We start from the raw sequence: 24,401 nt of genomic DNA on the forward strand, positions 1-24,401 counted from the left end.
GACGATGGAAAGAGAAGAAGTTACACAGCGGCAGACTTACACTTTGCCTGTTTGAATATTAACACGATGTACGTGCAGAAGAAAACTAGTCAGATTTCCAGACAGTGAATAAAAACATGGAGGGTGTTTCCTGTTTTATCAAGTCGAGCAAACATGAAGGGTGAGGTTTAAGCAGGGACTCGATTTTAAGGCGCGCGAGAGCGATCGTTCGCTACATGCGCGCCTTAATCCATTTTAGGTAGCACGATTAATAGCGCGCCTCGCGATCGCTGACCTGCGTGGAAATGCCTAAAGTCGCCCTCGAAATCACCCAGAATCATGCTTTAATTCGGGAGCGACATAAAATCTAAATGTCGTCCCTGAAATTATTGCCGAGTGATAACAACTCAACGGCCCACTAGCGCCATATGCTCGAGCTCCGCTTACCATTTAAAAATCATCCAAAATAAGCACTCAAAATCATGAATAAGCCGTAAAAATAGCGAGTTTCAAATTCCGAAGTTGCGTTATTTTTTCTGTACCACGTATGTCCATACACAATGGTACCAGGTATGAAAAAAAAAATCAACGCAAAGGCCGGGAAACAGTTGCATGTATAGGGGTCCATTATGACTACCACCATGTGCAATTTCGAATGCACATGTTTCCCCTACAGATATCACAATTCTGTGATAAAATAATTTTAATTACACAGGAAATAAATCCCAGAGTCTAGTAACCTAGCATTGGTGAGTTGTCATTCGGCTTTGCTTTTTCAAAACGGCTTATTAAATTCCAAATAAGTTGTCTTTTATATCAATTACAACTAAGAAATCATTTGTTTTCTTTTTCTAGGGGATGAGGTATTATATCAGACAATAAATCATTAAATAAAGCTCCATCTATTTTACAAGGCCGGCGGCAGGCTCACGCATTGGCGCTTTTTCTAGCTAGCCAGTTGGAGCTCTGTCTCTCTGCCAGAGCTCTGGGGGACAATTCACTCAGTAAAGGCCTCAATGATGGTGATTTTCTGTTTCAGACAGAGTTTACATTTCAGGAATGTTATTCAAAACTGCAACTAAAATTTGATGATTTCTTCATTGTCATGTATATTTAAGTTCTTAATGAATGCATTCTCACCGAATTTAGACTCCCCCATAGAAAAATGAAATTTTCATGGAGATCTGCGTTTTCAAAGAACTTCAAGAAAAGTTAGGGTATGTGGGCCTTTATTACATGTACATGGCTGAGTACAGGGTATTGTACTGGAATAGATGGAGTAGAAATTAGATATTGAATTCATTTATATCCAAGTCCAACTCACAGTCACACCCAGTGGCGTAGCTACGGGGGGGGGGGCCGAGATTTGGTGTGCCCCCCCAAAAAAAAAAGGGAGAAAGAAGAAAAAAAGGAAAAGAACAAGAAAGAAAAAAATGAAGAGAAAAATAAGAGGAGGAAGACGAGTGAATGAAATAATGTGAGGGGAAGACTTGCAAAAAAAAATCTTTCATGTTACTATATAAAATTTTTGCTTGCGCTTCGCTCCAGAATTGCCTGTTCGATGAGATTCATATCTTGCTCAATAAGCTGATATGGAGCAAGTTTTGAAGTCAATATACAAACCATATTTTAGCTCGGATATCGAGCTTTCATTATTTTTTTCATTTACAAATTTAAGTGCTCTGTAAAATGTCCGTTTTATGGTCTATATATCAGCATTTTAAGCTCACGCTGCGTTGTCACATTGTTTGATTTGCCAAGTTCATATTGTCTACGTGTATTCCATAATGTTCCATTGTATTCAGAATGCCCAGATTCTAGGTCTAAATCTAAAACATGCGCGATAGCCTGCATGTTGTTTATTCAAAATGTACTTAAATTATCAAGTTTCACATCAGAATATCAATAATTGTCTGCTCATGCTTCACGATCGCATTAATAATGGTACCCAATTAACTATATCCTATTAATGATTAAGAAAAAAGATATGAATAGCGTGTCCTGCTTTTAGGTCTAAGTGCAGAAGAAAACTAGTCAGATTTCCAGACAGTGAATAAAAACATGGAGGGTGTTTCCTGTTTTATCAAGTCGAGCAAACATGAAGGGTGAAGTTTAAGTCCAATGTGCAGTGGCCTTTGAGCAAGTCCTCACGCTGTACGTTTATTCATCAAGGTCCCTTCTTACAAAGAGTAACGACTGATCCGTTCAACCTCAAATCTATGGAAATCCATTATTGCCATAACATTTTCGCTAAGAAATTTGAACAGTGTCCTTTGTAAAAGAAATCGAAGCACGTTGAATTTTTAAGAAAACAACTAACGTATGGATGTACACGATATGTTAGAAAATATTTTGAAGAAACAGGCATAATAGATGTTGACATTGCTGGCTTTCCATAGTTGAGATTGATTGGATCAATCATAACTCTTTGTAAGACGGGGGCCTTGGTTGAACATGGTTGAAAATAGATAAGGTAGTTTGCGTTAACTGAAGTGATCTCAGGTTGGAGCCACTTATGTTAGGGTTTGAATGGTTTTTAAAGCAGGTATATGCACCTGCTATTTTTTTACTGATTTTTTTTTCTTTTTGCTTTAATTTGTGAATGTACTTATAATGATTATTTTTGTTTTATGGTGTGATTGAAAATGGGAGAAAGAATACTGAAAAAACGAAAAAAAAGAAAGACCTTCCACACACATCTTTGCATCATTCATTTCATTCCCGTAACCAGATATACATTCCTGTATACATGGTATAGAAAGTGTTCCGAATGTTATCACCTTTTACTTCATTTAAAATGCTGATTGTTTGATTGGATAATAATAATGATGATGATAATAATATAAATTTTAATAATATATTTTTTCTCTTCATTAAAGACAGTACATTAATGGCTTTAACATTATCATTATAGTTATCATAATAATAAAAAATAGAAATAACAATGATTGCTGTTTATCAGTATTATTATTTTTACCATTGCCATTACTATCTTCATAACCATAATTTTCCTCATTATTTTCAATCACCATCTCTGTAATCGACATTATAATTTTCATTATTACTTTTTACAAATAAATATTTTCAGTAAATTCTTAAACTCTTCATATTTAACATCATGATTAATATTGGAATTACTTAAATAATTTAAAGGTTTCCACAAAGAGAAATTTCAAAAGCCAATTTCTTCCTCATGTATTTCTTTGTTTTTAGAATGTCTTATGTATACACAACAAAAAAGTAAGTCCCCCCTAAATCAAATTGCTGTAACTTTTGAACCGAATTATTTTGAGATATGATATTTCATGGGTGGTTTTCTATACTCATTAAGCAACTCCTGGGGAAAAATGAGATTGATCGGTTGGGTCATGCATGAGTAATTAAAGACTGAATTAAAAATGACCATTCTTGAAAGTCACAAGAGTTGTTTTACAGACTGTGCAAATACAAAGTTGGGCAAAAATTGTTTTAGGTGAATTTTATGGTGTTGTGCGGTTTTACTATCAATCATTTAACCACTTCAGACCAAATTTTGATATCGTATGTTCATGGTTGAGTGAGCACGATGGATTGCAGGGGCCGCGGAAGCGGGGGGGGGGGGGGGGGGGCTGGGGGCTTCAGCCCCCACTTTTTCCATAAGCAAGTACAAAAATGTAATACGATTGTGATTTTTGGCATGGTCAGCCCCCCCCACTTTGAAAACTGCTCTGCGGCCCCTGTATTGTGACGTATCATCATAGGGTTTTTTGGTAGTATCTTCTACAACTTGTTAGATCATGTTAAAATTTGAAAATGTTGATGGCTCCCCCAATTATAGGCCCCTCCCCAAGTTAAAATGCTGGATCCACCACTGATCTGTTAGGAAAAGAATACATTTATGCAGTATAAAGAGTATTCATTCCTAAGTTTTCGAATGTGCTCGCTCAACCATGAAAATGGTTAAAGTTTGGAAAGTGTTTGGTGAGAGAAATGATGGATGATAAAACAACAGCAATTAAAGACACATTTGGAAACCAAATTTGCCCCCAATATTCACTTTATTACCCTTTAAAATGAGTCTGTGACATTGAAAATACCAATTTTCCCACTTTGATGCGTGCTCAATCATCCATAAATAAACAAATCGATTTCACTTTTGCACAGAATTCTGCCCATAGGTTGATAAACATTACTGCCAAACGACATTGCTAAAGACAGCCTTGAAAAAAAGTTCCACCATATTGAATAAGGGGTTACGTATGCTTAAACATATGCACCCATAATGTACACAAGTCTATGAGAGAGGAAGTCAAAATTTTAACAAATATGAAATGAGCGTTTGTTTCATGGACGGTTTTTGTTACTTCTGCCAACAGTTATTTTATTAAACTTTGCACATGGCTTCAGAGTAACACTATCCAAAAGGCGCGCACACCAAAATAACCATTCGATACGGTACAGAGTGGAGCCAAGGCCTTGAACTTTTCTTCTCATTTGCATAATTTTCGAATATTGTGTGCTCACTGATGCATTAAACATCGGGATTTTCATAAAAATCAAATCAAATGAACTGTGCAAGGAGTTTTGTGAAAGATATCCATAGTTACAAATTGCATCTTTTCCGATAACGTAAAAAAGAGCTAATCACATTCCACATGTTCATTCAAGCGTGAATGTTTAATTAAACGCCTTTGAATGATTGGAGCATGTTAATTGGTCATGAACATAACGAAAAAGTTGAGAAAAGATCATTTTCAGTAACCAAAATGAAGCAATACTTGCCTACGATATTTGAAAATCGCATTTTTTGTTTCCAATAAATGTTCATTGAACCGTGAAACAATGAATATTGTTAAAGATAGTCTTCCCCAAAATAACTGTAATCATATTCTAGCATTTTTATTGATAGAAATGTGTAAAAATCCAATTATAGCAAATTTGGACTTGAGTTTATTCAACCGTGAAATTTAGCTAAAACAATTGTATCGTCTTTTAGAAAGTACCTTTTACAAGCCTTCTGACTATTTTTCATGATGAGAATGTGGAATTAGTTCCAATAAAATGGAATCAAAGTCATGATATTTTGCTTGTGACTTTTGAAAAGTGACATTTTCGCCTTTTTTGGTGCTTACTGAAGCATGACGTAAGATACGTCCACAACATTTACTCAGAGGGTAGCTTATAAAATTCCCTACACGCTCATGTAAAAATATATAAAAAACTCGCATTGGTTCGGAAATTATTGATGTTTGTTAAGGGGGGGCACTTACTTTTTTTGTTGTGTATATTTCTCTGTTTTTTCATCTTTTGTTTTTCATTGTTTTTTTTTAATGGAAATTATTACAGACCATTTAACAACTAAATTAAACACTAAGTTAATTTAGTAGACCAATTAGAACGAAAAATAATCACCCTTTTATAAATTTCATCTCCCATAGACTTTGTACACAAAGTATAAAAATGGGCCATTTTCGGCATGACATTGCCTCCAAAAAAGTCATGTGACATCGCGATGGAATCCCCGTATGTCGCGAATTTGGTCTCAAAAGTTGCGCGAGACTTAAAAAAAAAAGTCATGAAATTTTGTGGCGCTATCTTTTTGCATTTCGGAAATATTGGGCGAAGCGTCGAAGGGGGGGATCATGGCCCCCAGTCCTTTTAGGGTTAAACTGTCCTTACCAATATCAGTTGATGAGATTGAAAAGTCAATTGTTGAATGTATGTCAGGGGCCGCGGAACAGTTTTCAAAGGGGGAGGAGGGGGCTGACCGTGCAAAAAACACAATCATATGGTCATTTTTACGTTTTTGTACACGGTTTTGGAAAAGGGGGAGCTGAAGCCCCCCAGCCTCCCCGCTTCCGCGGCCCCTTTGTCTGATCAATACAAACAGTAATGAAAAAAAAACCACGCCAATAATCCCACACGCTGATTGGCTAAACGCCTCAAAGGCATCATTTCTCTAGATATGAGATGAAGACGGCTTCATGCATGAACAGGTCAATCCCGCAGTATAAAATAATAATGAATAACGGATAAAAAATAATAATTAATTCAATGGTTTCATTGACGAGTTCCATTTTGCTTCCATGCAATTATTCACCTTCCAGGATAATGATATTACTAGTCCATAAGGCCTTTATATATGACGACTGCCTGTGCCACATAATTATATGAAACAATATATCCTTTATAACATTAATTTCTTTTTTTTTAAAAAAAAGAGTGCACACCTAGTTACCAAGAATGCCTATAGCATTTTCATTTATTTGAATGCAGGATAAAAGAGCGCGATTGAATGCCTTGCTCACGGGCATAGGTACTGTGGCTAGGGATCGAACCCTGGACGTTCCATGTATAGTAAGGCGCCTTAGACCACGGAACCTCCACATGATTCTTGTGAAGAGCTATCACAGGGCTTAGGCGACCCCCCCCCCCGCCCCATCCGGGCAAAAGCAAAATGTCATTACTCTTTGAACAGGTTTTCATACTAGTCAAATTCTCGATGAGAAAAATGCGATCCAATTCTATATCCATGTATGGTGAACCTATATTGCTGATGAGAATTTTTTTTTAAATTGACTCCTGTCCCGGCCCCCTTGATGCGATTATTTATTTAATGCATTAGGGGCAGTATAAAACAGTCTGCGTGAACAGCGCCACCTTCTGTGCTGATCTGCACAAACTGTCTCACATTCCTTGCCCAGAATGCAACAATGACGTACAATTTGGGCAATAATTGTAAGACCATACTATATTGGGGCTTGTAGTAGCGCAGTGGTCTAATAATTATCTTCCAAATTGTATGCTGATGATACACAACACAACCATAATGCAGATTACAATATTCAGATATCCTAAAGACGGACAGTCAAACGCCGAGTCTTCTCTCCTGGGAAGTGTTTCATCAAAATTTGTGTCCAACAGTTACCAGATCTGACAACTTTCCTTGCTTTTGATTGGCTGAGAAGCACTGTTACTATGGCAACTGTCGGATACAGCGTCTGACAAGTCCTTTCATGACACGCTCCCCTGTTCTGCAACTCCACACGCCGACTCAATTAAGCTTTAGCTTTCTCTCATCCACTCACTACTCAAGCCTCTCGAATTTTCTGGTTCGCAGTCCTTTTAAGTACTATATACACTCATTTCAGAAAGAATAATCCTCCTTCCAACCTTCCACTTTCTCACCTCTCCACTTTACTCCTTCCTCTGTCCACTGTTTTTAGTCCTTTCCGGACTTACCACATAGTGTAGCGTAATATAAACCACTTGCTTTATTATCCACACCGCCATGCAAAACTTCAAACATCAGCATTTAGATCGTATGCAGGTGGAGCGTTGTGGCCCAGTGGATTACTCTCCGGATTTTGAAAGAGAGGGTCGCGACCGGTCGTGGGTTCAAATCCCAGCCATGGTGTAGTTTCCTTCAGCAAGAAATTAATCCACGTTGTGCTGCACTCAACCCAGGTGAAGGGAATATGGATATCAGGAATTTATACCTTCAAATGCCGAGCGCGTAAAAGCTGCTCGAGCTACAGCCAGGGTAATAATATCCAAGTCCTTTGGAAGCGCATAGAGACGTTATTTATAATGTGTTATGCGCTATGCAAGAACTTACTATTATCATCATTATTATTATATTTCAAGAAAAAAAAGTTTTCAAATATTACTGTTTGTAATAAATTAGGTTGCATTGACAACCTCACACCACTCTCTAAATGCAAATTAGCTAATTTGATTCCTAATCACACTCCTCTCAGAGTGATATGAGGGACCAGTCCTGATGGAACGAGATTTTAATATTTCAAGAGTGATTTGTAAAGCTTTTTGGAGTGAAAGTGTAAAAAAACCACTTTCACTCCAAAAAGGGTAAAAATTCACTCTTGAAAGATAGAAATCTCATTCTATCAGGACTGGTCCCTCATTTAACTATGGGAGGAGTGTAATTAGAGACCAGGGTCCCGTACCACAAAGGTTGGCGATTGATCGTACACTCGATTTTCACGATTGATTGTACATTGTAGTCAATGGAATCAATCGTAGAAAATGTTCTACGATACGGGCACCAGATTAGCTACTTTGAATTTAAAGAGTAGAATTTCTAATTGTTTTACTAATAAGTTTGATGCTAGGACGAGCTCTCCAGCCATTGCAGGGTTACATGGACCCCCATGGACCACTCATGTGACCTCTTAGCCAATCAGGGATTTCAGTAGGTTATAACAATAATCTGTGAAAATCAATGAAGGGATCCTTCCTGAAACACCCCCTCGAGCGGATACGTCACTAAATTGTGTAATCCACATCTTGGGTAGATATGAAAGAAGTATTCGCCCAATAAAATGAACTCTGTAGCCCGTCTTCTGAAGTCGGGTTAAATTTAAACCAGGGTCTAAGTCTGGTCTAAAATTATGGGGGGCCAAAAACACGAAATTTCTGCTTATATTGTATATTTTTTAAATATATTTCTTTATTCTGTTTCTTTTTGCTTTCACAATAAAGAAAATTACTTCAAAATACTTCAGTTATCATTCCCAGACAATTTTGGCGTCATATGGGTTAATATATTGGATGTGTACTGTTAGAGATTTGTACCCCAATTGGCTCTCCATAGTTAAACCACAACTTTAAACCAGGGTTTGATTAAACCCGAGTTCAGAATACGGGCCTGTCTGTCTGTCTCTCTGTTGAACCAACTTCGTTTCTTTTTCAAATGTATCTCCGGTTCTCCGCACGTTTCTCTCTGCTTCTCTCGCTCTCCCTCCAGACGTCATTTAAGAACAAAGGAATTCTTATACACATCTTCATAATAAGAAGACTTAAAGCATTTCTTCTGAATGATTACTAGATCTTTTAATTGGTCAATTATAAATTGCTGTGCTAATTGGGAAAGCTTACTTATTTGTACACACTATGACTTTTGCATAGTATTTTTCATGCCAATGATTTGTACTACGATGTAGGCCTACGTCATTCCATAACTGTAAACTTTTTTTTTATATATAAAACAACAATTCAGATACTGTATAAATACAATTTCAGAGGTGACATTATACAAGCTCTGCTTTTGAGTTGACCCGTCCTTTCAATCCATATTTTGTTTTAAAAACTGTCTATTGTAATATTATGTTTATCTTGTATGTATACTTTAACTGAGATGATATGCTACTTATAACTGTATAATAAATGTAAATATGACATATTAAAAGTGTGAAAATGAAAACAATTGAATTTAATTGAAAAAAAAAGAAATTGCCACCATATTCATCAAAATATAGCAATCCATCTGTAATTAAAATACTCGTAAATTGTTTTGATTTTATAAGGTAAATGTCAAATAAAACCAAATAAAACTGTATAATATGAACTAGTAACGTTATGATTCAACATTTTTTTTCAAGGGGGGGGGGGGGGCAGAAATGTCATATGGGGCAACATTTCTTTTGAAAGAACTAAAACGTTTACCTTTGAAATAAAAAAAAATCGAATATTGTGACAGAATTTGAAAAAAATATTTAGAAAATAACACATTTTACCCTTTCTAATTTCCTTTCATTTCTTTTCTCACTTTTTTTTTGTTGTGAATTTTTTTTTGGTGGTGGGGAAGGGGAAGGTCCATGGCCACCAAGCAAACCATATCTTTACGCAGGTGAAGGACTGCTAAGAAAATAACAATTCATATAAACTGAATTTGCTTAATGCTTACTATAATAGTTCTGTTAATTTCTAGAAATCTATGTTAGTATGCTTATATATACATACATGTATATATACATATTTTTTTACAATGAAATTGATGCGGAACTACCATCACGCGCAGATTTGGACAGTATGTGTGGCGTGTAGATGTGCTGTACAAATCCATATCATTCAATTAAACATCAATTTTCTTCCGATTGGCAATTTTACATGAAATATTAAAAACAATAATATGGTAATAAAACAATGAATGTATATACAATATGTAAATTTTATATATATGGAATAAGGCGTGATAACACAGAAAGCAGGTGCTTGTGTCGGAATACGCCTGTAAAAACTGTATGACTAAAAACAATTAACAAAATAAAAGGCCGAGAGAAAGGAAAGGAATGGAAGAGAGAAGAAAAGAGCTATAGAGAGGCGAGCGAGTAGAAGAACATGCATGAATTACTTCACATGATACAAGATGTATATTAAACATGATAAAACAGTACAGCAGGCAGTTATGATACAATGTAACAAAATGAAATGAATATTTACTGATATTTTAGAACCGGTTATGTAACAAGCAAGCATAACAGAAAAAAATTTGTTTACATAGAGATTCAATGGTAGATATCATGATTTTTTTAAACTTGTATTTTAATTTTATCCCGAAAAAATAGGGTTATTGTTATTACATCAGATTCATCCATTTCACACAGACAGACATTATTGTATACCATACACGAATAGAGATAGTATGATATTATGCCAAACATGCTTGCCCCCTGCAGGGTTGTACGAATGTGTCCTTGATCAGTCTTGCTTCAACAGCGAGCCGCGGCAGAGGGTCAAGATACAGATTCCTACAAACACGTGACACAGTCTTTCATCAGATAATATGAGCGTTGTTTGTTGACGAATGACTATCGAGTTTGATTTTTTTAATTCAATGTACAAGATATAAGATATTACTAAGTAAAATTAAAATTGACATGATTGATAAGAAACAGAGTTATAAATTTGCATAAAAAGGGAACAAAGTAGGAACAAAAAGCATAAAAGTTTTTTGAAGTGCACATCGAGTCCCTTGAATAATATAGTACAATAATCAATCCGTTCGTTGAAGTACACTCATATACGAGTCATTCAATGAGGTTAAGAATCAGATGTTAGATATGGCATGAAGGTTTGTTAGCAGGCCTACGAAATGAGGGCCGACTGTTTTACAGTCCTGTATGTGGGGCTTGGAAATGAAGAGGAATGCCTCACAAATGCAATGGCGCTTTGACCTGGTTCGACCTGGGTCGCCGGGTTTATGAGTCGGTGGAAGGCTGTTTCAGCTTAATCTGAAAATGTTTAGGTGAAAGAAAAAACGGGTTTATAGTCTTTCGACGTTTTGACTCGATGATCCATTGCAATCTCAAGAGTATTACCAGCAATTTGAAGGTAGGTTTTTCAGTGTATTTCTCTTGCAAGTTTATCACATCCACATTCACCATTCCAGACACAACAGAAATAGACTTGATGATTGCGATGTCTCATTAGATAGTAGCTAATGTGGACATTGCATTGAGGCATTTAACCGAAAGCTTATATGAATCATAGAATAACAGAATTAGAAGAAAATTAATCATCCCCGTCAATACCATACAGCCCGATTAGCGAATATATGAATAAACAGTGTTTTCCATTTGTTTAAGTTCGAAATATTTAGCATCTTCGAAGAGAGACCTCATGTCTTTGACATTATTGTAATCGATGGGATCTTGTCGAAGAAATTTAAGGATGTAGTGGAACTGTCCACCATCTCTATCCATGACGTAGTTTCCCTCAAAATCTCTTGCGACGGTAATTTCTCCATTTAGCATTTTGGTAAAGAACGAGTTTTTGACTTTCAGCAGGGTTTCTCTTGTCGTGTGGAACACCTTTCCATCATCAAACCTCAGTCCCACTGCTGCAACGACTGGAACTGGTCTAACAATAGACGACTTCAGTGATTCAAGCCCGAAGAAATCTGCTTGGCATTTCAGTAGATCAAAATCTTTGAAATCATCTGGCAAAGTTAGTTTTCCATACCTTAGGTAATTGAGAACGTGACGGAATACCTCGCCGTCTTGGTCGATGCGGTAATTCCCATGATCATCTGTAGCAGAGGGTACTTTGACGGTCAATAATGAAGCAAAGAAACTGTTAGGAAAATGCAAGAGAGTTGAGCGAGATGCCTGGTAGATCTTTCCTCCAACGTTCAAACCAACATAGTTATCCTGATCCATGGCGATGGAAAGAGAAGAAGTTACACAGCGGCAGACTTACACTTAGCCTGTTTGAATATTAACACGATGTACGTGCAGAAGAAAACTAGTCAGATTTCCAGACAGTGAATAAAAACATGGAGGGTGTTTCCTGTTTTATCAAGTCGAGCAAACATGAAGGGTGAAGTTTAAGTCCAATGTGCAGTGGCCTTTGAGCAAGTCCTCACGCTGTACGTTTATTCATCAAGGTCCCTTCTTACAAAGAGTTACGACTGATCCGTTCAACCTCAAATCTATGGAAATCCATCATTGCCATAATATTTTCGATAAGAAATTTGTACAATGTCCTTTGTAAAAGAAATCGAAGCACATTGAATTTTCAAGAAAACAACTAACGTATGGATGTACACGATATGTTAGAAAATATTTTGAAGAAACAGGCATAATAGATGTTGACATTGCTGGCCTTCCATAGTTGAGATTGATTGGATCAATCATTACTCTTTGTAAGACGGGGGCCTTGGTTGAACATGGTTGAAAATAGATAAGGTTGTTTGCGTTAACTGAAGTGATCTCAGGTTGGAGCCACTTATGTTAGGGTTTGAATGGTTTTTAAAGCAGGTATATGCACCTGCTATTTTTTTACTGATTTTTTTCTTTTTGCTTTAATTTGTAAATGTACTTATATTGATTATTTTTGTTTTATGGTGTGATTGAAAATGGGAGAAAGAATACTGAAAAAACGAAAAAAAAGAAAGACCTTCCACACACATCTTTGCATCATTCATTTCATTCCCGTAATCTGATATACATTCCTGTATACATGGTATAGAAAGTGTTCCGAATGTTATCACCTTTTACTTCATTTAAAATGCTGATTGTTTGATTGGATAATAATAATGATGATGATAATAATATCAATTTTAATAATATATTTTTTCTCTTCATTAAAGACATTAAAAGACAGTACATTAATGGCTTTAACATTATCATTATAGTTATCATAATAATAAAAAATAGAAATAACAATGATTGCTGTTTATCAGTATTATTATTTTTACTATTGCCATTACTATCTTCATAACCATAATTTTCCTCATTATTTTCAATCACCATCTCTGTAATCGACATTATAATTTTCATTATTACTTTTTACAAATAAATATTTTCAGTAATTTCTTAAACTCTTCATATTTAACATCATGATTAATATTGGAATTACTTTCTGCACGAAATATTTTTCAGTAATATCTCGTGCCCATAACGTACCGTTCTACATCCTTCCTTATGCTGCTGCGGGACAAAACAAGTTTCATTTCTACTTCCTCTGATAACCCGCGGTTCAGTGCACTTCAAAGCTCACGATGGACAACACTTAACACCCACCGTTCGATAGCAATCTCCGATAGCAATCGTCTTCATTTTCCTCGCGCAATTCTCATTTCCCGCGCTGTTCTCACGTTACCGCCTTATGAAATGAGATCATGCTACTCAATCGACCAGTTATAATAGTAATACAGCCAAAAAGCAGATAATGAGGTCTGTGTACATCCTCCCCTTCTCTGTCTGTCTGAATTCCAGGAAAGATTCTTCGATTTGCGATTCTTCAATTTGCAGACAACTCTCCCATCCCTCTCACACAGGAGTATATAGATCTCCACTTCTTGGATAACTTACAAGTGATTGGGGGATACATAATCGATTTTTTTTAATGCCAACAAGTTCTATTCACGAATCTTCCCCGAAGAAGGTAGATGACTATAGAAAATTTGGAAAGTGAATAAAGAACTTGTTGGCATTGCAAACTTGCATTACACGTGAATATCATTTGTTTCGCATTTCTGATGTCTCGTTATTGCCTATACGTGGAAAAACCAAGATGCTTATACATAATTTTTATACGTATAATATAGTATGTACATTTTACGTATTATATACGTATACGTTATATATTATACGTATTTATCACGCATATTATAAGACTTGGTGAATCTTCTAGTTTCATTTACGCATAACGGGGATATTTGGATCATGTGTGACCTCTTGGTTTGCCAATTAGGCAAAGATGCAAGACGGTGGTGTTATTATTTCCTTAATTTCTTAATGGTGGCATGATAAGCCTTTTTTTCTATTACAGCCTAAAAAAGGGTCTTCTTTTCTTTATTGTGATCTGTCAAATGTTTCAATCAAACTTGATATCTTTCTATGCAATCAGAGTTCTGTTTAAATATTCCTGGCATAATTGAAAATATATATTAAATAATTTAAGAAGAATAGTTTGTTAAAAGGGACAGTTCTGAAATTTTGACAACAGCGCTCCCGAAGAAAGGATTTCTTAACCCCCCCCCTTGGTCGAGTGACGTTTACAATCATTGGTGTAACGGAAACGAGATCATTTTTCCTGTGAATTTGCACGGCAGTGAGCAAAAATTTGCTGAAACATTACATAAGGAAGCAACTGTGATATTTTTCTTCAAAATTGACCTTTTATATTTTTGTTGATAGCTTCTTTACGCTCTACCGGATAGGAAGAAACTGGAGGAATACAGCCACCTGATTTTTTGAAATATCGAAGTTTCAAACACAAGTAACTCTATGTGTTCTCCACGTAAAACATTGAAACATTTTCTAATTTACCAAGAAATTCACTCCACAGGGTTGCATCCTTTTGTCATGGGACAGCAAAAAAGGTCATAAAACCTTTTTGACATCGAAAATCAATTTATGGACTTATTTCTTGGAAAAGTTCTGAGCTACACAACCTTCTTGCGTATTTTATTATGAACAAAATTAACAAAAGCTTGATTCATTTTATCAAGGTGTATGAAAATCGATAACCGTGCATGGTAACAGGTATTTGCTACCTTCCAAACAGTACAGTCACGTACCGGAAGCGGTGCCGTAAACCTACCCTTAATGAATTTACCGTTTTCATCTAGGATTCCACGAAGATTGTGCTCTATTGGACACCAACAAACCAAGGTGTATTGAAAAGCCAGAGGAAGAGTGTTTGCGGAGGAAGCCCATCTCCTTCCTACAGGATGGATGCGGGTAAACATACCCTTAACTTCCCCCAAGAGAAGGTATAGCAGAATCAATAAGGCTAAAGGGTATCAAGGATATACCATGGATAGGGTGGTAGAGGATCGACCCACCTTATGTACAAATTTCCTAAATGGACAGTGCATAGACGTAAAGAGGATACATGGTTGCTGCCATGCATTTCTTTGAAACTATCCATCCAAAATACAGAAGTAAGAGATACGATCATTTAAACGACAGACTTGCACACCACAACACAAAACTGGACGACGTTGTGGTGTGTCTGTCATCCCAGATAATTATCGCAGGTCCCAGTTACGAACTGATGCACAGATTCGAGGTTTAGTCACGTCTTTCGGATGGTGACGTTAAAAGTCGGTCCTGACGTAAATAATTCTATGTGATTGATACAAAGAGCACAACCAAAAACGTACAGACAAGTAAAATTCCAAAATGAATAGGAAACTTATGAATATTGAACAATTTGTAACACGGAAAAGGTTGTCGACCCGCCGTCATCTCCATCTGAGTTGATGGAGATGCCCCAGTTGCCGATGGCCTTTGGGAGAAGGCAAGCAAACAATGCCGGGGTGAAAAGTAGCATCGCCGTGTCAGTTGTGGAGCTCGCCAGCATTCTGGGAACGTGATTCTTGCCCCTTGTCTCGTGTTTGTTGCGATCACACACACTCTCCCCACCGTGCACCTGGATGACTTTTGCCCGGTGTCTCTCGCCTTGTTGGATTCATGGGCCTAATAAGCCCTAGCTGGGAATCGAATCAACGTGTTTGCATTACCCCGTATAAATTAATCAAAATGGATCAAATGGCTGGGGGAATATTACAGAAATTTAAGGCTACTTTCAGTGTCTGAAGCACTGTATTTCGTATTAAAACTTGAAGGAATTCAAAGCTGTCATTTTCTTCAATGAGCCTACACTGTTTATGTATCCTTAAAATAAAAGAAGTTCCTGCAGCAGAGTCTCGAGAACACCTGTAATCCTACCAGATTGCATAATCTTATAGGAAATTGGTATTTGGTGTATCTAACCTTACAAATTTCCTTTAATAAACACCCTTTCCCCTTTTTAAACAGACTTGTTCTGTTAAATTGCATTAAAAAATCATGTTTTATGACTTTGCAGAATGATTCTGTTATTGCTTTCTGCCAAATCTTTTCCCCCCTGTAAAATCAGGTTTTTTTTTAAACAGTGTACCTTGATGCCCAGTTTCATTTCTTTTAATTGTACAGTTTTTCCATTTAAAGGAAAATTTTAATCATTTTTGTCGGTAATAGCAATAATACCTTTTTTCTACACTGTTAGAAAATTTATCCTTAAACTAAAAGAAGTTCCTGCAGCAGAGTCTCGAGAACACCTGTAATCTTACCAGATTGCGTAATCTTACAGGAAATTGGTATTTGGTGTGTGTAATCTTACAAATTTCCTTAAATAAAACACTCTTTCCCCTTTTTCTAACAGACCTGTTCTGTTAAAATGCAGAAAAATTCCTGTTTCATGAATTTAAAGAATGATTCTGGTATTGCTTTCTGCAAAATCTTCTTTTATTTTTCTGTAAAATCAGGGTTTTTTTTAACAGTGTATGTCTGAATCTGCATGTGTTTCCATACTTTCATTTTATTTCATAGCATCATGTTTACTTCACTCGTTCCTGATTCTTTATCTGTTTAAAGCTCTTCCTTACTTCTTATTTTCTTGGCATGATTTATATTCAAATATTTTATGACTAGAATAAATTAATCAAAGATATAAAAAGCTGAACTGCATATCATGCACGATCTCATTTTGTTGCTACACATTTTGATAACTTTATAGCCTTTATAGTCTGGACTTGCTATTTGCTTAAGATGTTGCATTCTTGGTTTGTGAAAGTTTGACATACTGCAACCGGAAAATGTCACTCGAATCATTCAATTAACATTGCCCTAAATAGAAACCCTGAATCGGTTGTAGAATGTCACACAGCAAACGAAAATAATGAATATGCAACCGAGAGAGAATTTGATAAAGCATTTGAGGAGAAATTCGACCAGGTTTAAGGTTTCGGCGAGAATTGTTAGGAAAAGGTGCATTAACTTCTCAAGCCATTGTGGTTGCAACATGAAACGTCGAGATTGATGGGTGGAATTGGCCTGTTCACATTCTAGCAAATAAAATGATTCGTAAGAATTGCATTTTGGTTTCGGTTTTGATTTCCTGTTCACGTCCACAAAGAAATAAATGTATTATTGTTCACGTGTCTATACGTACAAGGGGTGTGTTATCTAAAATACTCTTAACCTCAGTCTGATCTCCAATTGCTTTTAGTGTAGAACCTCATTTTCATATGCCTATTTTATATTACTTGTTTTTAATATAAAAATGCCAATTATTCGTTAATTTGTATTTGATTTAAATTACTTTTTGTTATGTTTGAAATGGAAATGAAATGAAGATACTGATTTAAATTGGTAAATATATCCTCTCATTCAATATAAAGCAATACATTGCTTAATGACTTTTAAGTTTCGCTTTGATAGAATTACTAGACTTTACTTCATCGTTACAATTTATATACATGTAAATAACATTTTGGAAGACGCGGCCTCGTATCAATTAAGTGTCTATTTTATACAATATCCTACATGGATTTGCCATTCAATGGAATTAGACGACAGAAGTAACCGAGAGCAAAAATAATTTTGAAGACCTGGTATGGTGATAGCTCTTCTTAAAGCTAATTAAGTAACATTTTCATTTCTTAAAGATTATTTGTAATCCATTCAAATCTATCCGGCGACCTATCTTAATGCATCAAAATTAATAAAAATTCATTTTAAGAGCTAAAATTGCAAAATGGCAAATCTTGGGGATATGGAGAAGAAACGGAACTCAGAACTTGAGGCAGTGTTAACATTCTGCGGTCCAGTCGTATAAGGGGGAAATAGGGAACAGGAAATTGCGATTGAAATGGAACAGAACGCGGTACAATTAACTCAGTCAAAACCCCTCCGGCCGTGGGCGCTACGTCTCCTCGTCTGGAGTAGTTTCTTCTCCAAGATGTCATAACAGACAATAGGCCGAGATCGATACGCTCAAATCTGTTCTCTATACCTTGACGATATCTACATTTAAATTGTGGTGAAGCACGCGGGAGAATGATCAGGTGTTCAATTACATTAATTTGGTAAAAGTATCGTTCAAATTGAGAGTCAGATAGAAACTGTAAAGAAATGAATAAGGGAGATAGAGGGTGTTGGGGTAACGATCTTGTAACAAAAGGGGGAAGTGAAAAGGTTGAATGTGAATCAGAAAAAAAAAATCAATAACAAATTGGTCCAGTAATAGGACGATTGGTTCTTGGAATGCCTTTGGCGCATCAAAGGAATGAAAAAAACAAAAACAAACAAGAATATAGGTGCGTTTTGTGATCGGTGACTTAAGGTATTTGTGTGGGCGTGCTATATGGTGTTTAAGGGGGTGTGGGTGAGAAAGTTTGGGTGGTGCGTGTGTGGATCCTGTTGTTGTGCATGACTATACAAGTTAATTTGGAAATTCAAAGTGTGAGTGAGTGGGTGAGCTCACTGGGTTGCGCGTGCCGAATGAATAGATAAAGTGAGTGTGTTCATACAACCATTTGTGAATGCATGTGCTAGAGGTATGGGCGAGTGTGGATGTCCGTAAGCATTTGCTATTTGACTTGTACAGGCAAGAATTAAGGATACATATAAATATAATGTGTGTGTGTGTTATTAGGTGTGCGCGTAGCAGAAGGTATGATGGCGTTTGAGGGTGTGTGGGTATGAAAGAGAGTTTATGTGGGCGGGGTGTGAGTGTGTGTGGATCTTGCTGTTGTGCAAGTTAATTGGGTGTATTCAGTGAGTGAGTGAGTGGGTGTGCTCTGTGGGTTGTGCATGATCGATGGCTTCAATATGATAACGTTATTTATTTTAAGACTGAATTGCATACGTAAGTCTCCAAAAAGGCTGAATTTGGCATGCTTTCAGAATTGTCAAACATCATTTTAAATAAAGAAACATAAGAAAGATATTAACATGATATAGAAATTTTAAGGACATTAAATAAATTGAATATTAAAGCCTAATATAATTTATTAATCCAAATTGTAGAGAATACAAATTACTAGAAATTACCAATCCTAAGAATTAATAATATATTGATTTTTAAAATTAATATTTGCTAAAAGTAGGTCATGTACATAAAAAATAAGGTGTAAGACTGGTAAAATGTATATATTTCACGGCCAGGTATTATTACTATAAAAAAGAACAAATATTTATCATAAAAGGTTTGCACTATTTTTTAATCCCTTTGCACTTTACCTGTTCATACATAATTTTTTTTAAATATCTGAGCATGTAATTACTTTCATTTCTTTCCTTGATGAACAGATAATGTGGATTTGCCAATTTAATGCTGTGTGTGTTACGGATATGAGCTAGTGTGGTTTCATCGAGTATTTGGTTTTTAACTTCTACAGGCGAGAGTTAAGGAAATATATGTACATACCTACACATATATCTATATACATGCGCACATGCACCCACATCCACACTCAAAATCAAATGAAAACTTTTCGTAAACAAATAATATTTACAAATTTTCACCCATGGGCTTTATCAAGTCTTGTTCGATATAGATCAAGTTTAAAAAAAAGAAATGTTGCATAAAAAATGAAATAAAAATTATGCTATCGACTAAAATACAAATATCAGAATAAGCCTTTGTTCTATTCTGTATCAGATACAGAATATTATTTCATTTCCCCCCGCATATTCATGACAACATATTAAGTTCTGAATTAAGATTTCTTGAAAGCAATTTTGCTAAGAATTCACTTACGTTATTCAAAGTCGACGAGAAAAACAAATGAATATGGGAGATTTGTGTAAAATCCGAGCTTTGGTTGTCATGGTTATAGCTCTTGCGATAGATCTGTTGTTCTAGATAATAGGCCTTGATGCCATTAAAATACTTATGAGAGTAATTTCCTGGACTCTGATGGCATTTATCTCCTTAGAAACACAGCTCTGGGAATAATTCGCATATTGTGTGAGGGAAGGAATGATTGTTTTAAAGTAATGAGCCTTTCAATAATTACGTTAATTAGATTTGAAATATAGGCCATGGATATTAAACTCAATATACCATAACGTTTTATAAAATTATTTGACTTCAGTTTATTGGAAAAAATGGCAATTTCACTACTAATCGCCAGTCACTTTCTTATAAAGAAACTGGAGAATGATTACTATTTTTTTTTCATAGTCGTATGATACACGTACACTTTGACAATTGAGTTATTCAAATAGAAAGAAAATACTATATATCATAAATTTTTTTTGCAGCCGTCTTCACTCAGTAATTTCATTTTATTCAATACATTTGAGGATTGTTCGGTGTACTAGGTATCATTTTTCCAACAAAGAAAAAAGAAAATACAGGCTAAATCTTCTCCAGCATTCTTCATTAACGTCAACAAATGGATGTGACATTTTACATGATGAAATAAACATTGTCATCTGCTCAACGTGATAACACAATTACTAAGAATTATCATCTAGGCACCATTCTAGTCAATTCAGATTCAAATGGATTTTTCATACAGTTTCTTCTCGGGAACTGCATTAATATTTGTTTGAAAAAAAATGATAGACTGAAAAATACATCCATGTTTTAATGAGCGTTAGATGCGAAAACTATTTGTACAGCACATCGGGTATTTATGGTTGTTGAATAGATATCAAATATATATCTACATGTGAATAGAGTGTGTTAAATAATTCAATAATTGAAAACAAAATGAAAATAGTTTTGTGACAATAATTATGCAATTTACTGTTAAGTTCTTTGATGCCATTTTCGTTGGGGTTTGTTTTAGCAATAAAAAAAAACTAGTTTACTACCTGATTATATATCTAAATCATCATGTTTACGAATTTTCTTTCCTCTCATATCTTTCTCAAGAAATGTTCCCCTTTAAACGTGCGAAGGAGGGAAAATCACCATATCCCAACGATTTTTTGTCCCTGATATTTGCGAGTGACATGTCCTCTACGAAGACAGCCCGCAAATTTCATCGGGACAAGACAGGAATCTATAATGATCGGCTCGCTTGGGGTCCCTTGAACTTTCACGTCTTCTTTTGGTGATGTCTTTGTTGGGAAACGAGGGGCGCCGTGGCGCTACATGGGAGGGAAGGGGGGGGGGCAAGCCGAATGATTATTTAAATAAAGAGAAAAAAGGGAAAAGAAGAAATAAAAAATAAGGATGGGGAAAAGGGAAGATAGAAGAGTATCCAAAAACGAGATTTGAATCTGGTAACGTTATTTAGATAGTACAATGTAGAATATTGATATTTAATGAAAATGAAATTAATAGTTCATTCAATCTATTACAAATAATAAATTTGTAAAGCGAACACAGATCATAATATGCGATCTATAAATACCATATCACTAATAACAGCAATATAATAATAATAATGATAATTAAGTTCAATAATAATAACAACAATATATAGTCATTATCACCATGATAATCATTATTATTATCATCACTATAAATATTATAATTACCTCTGTTATTACATTTAGAAAACATGAAGTTGGATTTAGGTTTACCCCCTATCAAAACAACCTGGAAGTGCCCCTTTGTAGACAGCCCTTCAGTGTGTCGATATCGTGTCCATATTTGAAGTTCACACGTCAGAAACTCATTCTTCCACCATCACGTCCATATGTACTTCGGTTGGACGTGGTTAAAAGAGAAGACGGTAATTTAGTTTTCATAAAAACCGAAAAAGAACAAAAATATCGGTGAAGGATTGATGGAAACCCATCAAAGAACAAGAGATTTATTTAATTTTTTGTGAAGTTAATTTGTGGCCATATTCGAACAGCTCCCTTTCCCATGTAATATAAATTCCGTAAATTCCAATTTATTAATGGATCATGATGAATAGAGAACATTCTTTTTATGAGAATGGGTCATGAAATGATGGATCCGATTATATATCAACCGTACAAATAAAATAAATTTAAATAAATTGGCATTTGGCCTAACTTATATCTCATGAAACATTGAGGAGCTGCACATCTGTGACGTCACAATATAAACACTTTGAAATTCATAGCTCCTTTATTTTTTGCCATTTTTTTTCATAAAACCATTATTTCCTCCTATTAAACAGCTTTCATTAAACCCAAGTTATCGTCAGGCCCAACTTCCTTTAAGAACTAGGGTTACATAATAGGATTAGTGACATTTCGGAGTGCAATAATTGAATGCAAATATAATGTAATATTGCTTTCTTGAATATATTCGTCGTTTCTACCATTGACTATACTTTAACCATTTCCTACGTCGAAAATTTTAAATGAAATCTTTTAAATGAGTATTGAACATTTTGAGTATCAGTTTAAAGGATAGGGATTAAATCAATAATAAATCAGTCTGAGAAACTCCAAAAGTCATATATAATCCTCAAGGTTAATATGAGTTCTGTTTCTCATTTCATACTGATATTCCTATGTCTATACCAACACTTGAGATCACATGCTAGCAACATTATATTAAATTTACAAATCACCACCACTTTTTTACTTCTCGGTTTAACTGATTTCTGTGCCATAAAAGCACTGAGATATGCTTTGATAATGGAAGAAATGCATACATGAGTGCGCCGTGACGTAAGAGCAATTTTCTGTTCCTCGAAATCGGTAGTTAAGATCGCCTGCTGTCTCTATTTTGAGAGAAGAATCGGATTGAAACATGGCATATTGATCTGAAATCCACAAACCTGCTGGGCTCAAAACTACAAGAACATTGCCAATATGTCACTCACTTTATTCTGAAAAAAAAAGGGATAAAGGAAATAGAAGGGAAATAGAAATCATGCCCCGAGTCCCTTCCTATTATGGGGGGGACTTTTTATTCAATTTAAAAGTATTTAGTCATAATATGCTTTATTTTTACTACGGACAAAGCCCCGATCCAAAGAATATAACCGGAGGTTGTGTGTAGTATCATATGGACACATAGCATGGATTGTGTCATTGGACTGTGCATGTCGCGGCCTACAGTGGATACATCCCCTCACTTAAAGTAGTCCAGGATAGGCCCCATAGAAAATTGACTAAACCTTGTTTTTTTATATATACAATATTTTTTGACGGTTTCGTAATCAGCACCCTCGAACTGTATTTTGACATTCAAATAGCCTCTACAAGCTCTAACTAAATTATGTAACATGCAAACAGGGAAACCAATTTTCTTTACAAGATTGATAATCATAAAATGCATATAACTGTGATGTACGAGTAAAGATATTGTCTTAAACATTGTTCCTAACTAAATATATCACATATTGGTCGTGGACATGGTGGAGGTAATAAATGCTGTACTTTGAAATCCAAAATGGCTGCCATAGGTCCTAAAATTATTGTGTACATTGTAACATGGGACATATAATTTTGACAGAATTATGCATTGCTTGACTCTAAATATTGCATATAATTGTGAATTGTGATGTAAGTGTGAATTATTGTTTAAACCATGGTTTCTAACGAGATATTATCATAATGTTGTGTAATCAAAGTTATAAATGCTACATTTTTAAATTGAAAATGGCCACCATAGCACTTATTGTATAATGTACAATTTGGGTGAAGACAAATGATGTTCACAAAAAGGGCATATCATGATGGCAGTCATTTTGAATGTTGAAATACAGTATTTATCACCTAAATTACATAAAATATGACATATTTTGTTATAAATTATTTTTTCAAACAACATTCCACTCATACATCACCATTTGATCAAGCAAAGCCAAATTCTTTTGAAATGATTTGTTCCCATTCTGTGCATAATACCGTAAGGGACTGTAGCGGCCATTTTAAATTTAAAATAACCGTATTTCAGACAATATTTTACTCATAGATCACTATTACGTGCATTTATGGTGCTCACTCCTGTGAATTTGGTTTCCCACTTTGCATTGTACATTATACAGTTAATGTCGATGGCGGCCATTTTTAAAGTCGAAATACAGTATTTAACACAAACTTGAAACCTGAATGATATGTTTCGTTAGAAAATACGTTTTTAGACAGTATCCAATTAATTTATCACACATATATGCATTTTAGCGCTCGCTCTTGTGATTCAGTCTTTTCTCCCATTCTCATTGTGCATAATACGTTTAGGGTATTTGGCAGCCATTTTGAATATCAAAATACAACATTCACCACATACATGGCATATCAATAATATATTTCGTTAATAATTATGTTTATAGTCAGTATTCCACCTGTTTAATCTTCATAATAAGCATTTTAGTGATCACTCTTGTGAATTTTTTTGGCCCCCATTGCCATTGTACGCAATACTGTTTGGGCTAGTGGCGACTATTTTAGATATGAAAATACAGCAATGTTCCCATA

General features: G+C 35.3%; 1 protein-coding gene across 1 annotated transcript; it reads right to left on the reverse strand.

The window, feature by feature from the left end:
• Window positions 1–11,303: 11,303 nt before the first annotated feature.
• Window positions 11,304–11,918, reverse strand: LOC121426640 (putative potassium channel regulatory protein). The gene has a single exon (XM_041623008.1). The coding sequence runs from the start codon at window positions 11,916–11,918 to the stop codon at window positions 11,304–11,306; it is 615 nt and encodes a 204-aa protein (XP_041478942.1).
• Window positions 11,919–24,401: the final 12,483 nt, after the last annotated feature.

This window comes from Lytechinus variegatus, chromosome 13, assembly GCF_018143015.1.
Source record: "Lytechinus variegatus isolate NC3 chromosome 13, Lvar_3.0, whole genome shotgun sequence".
In the NCBI taxonomy this organism is placed as follows: Eukaryota; Metazoa; Echinodermata; class Echinoidea; order Temnopleuroida; family Toxopneustidae; genus Lytechinus; species Lytechinus variegatus.

Coding starts and splice junctions, on each gene's coding strand:
- LOC121426640 (XM_041623008.1), bottom strand. CDS start 11,918: ATGGATCAGGATAACTATGTTGGTTTGAACGTTGGAGGAAAGATCTAC.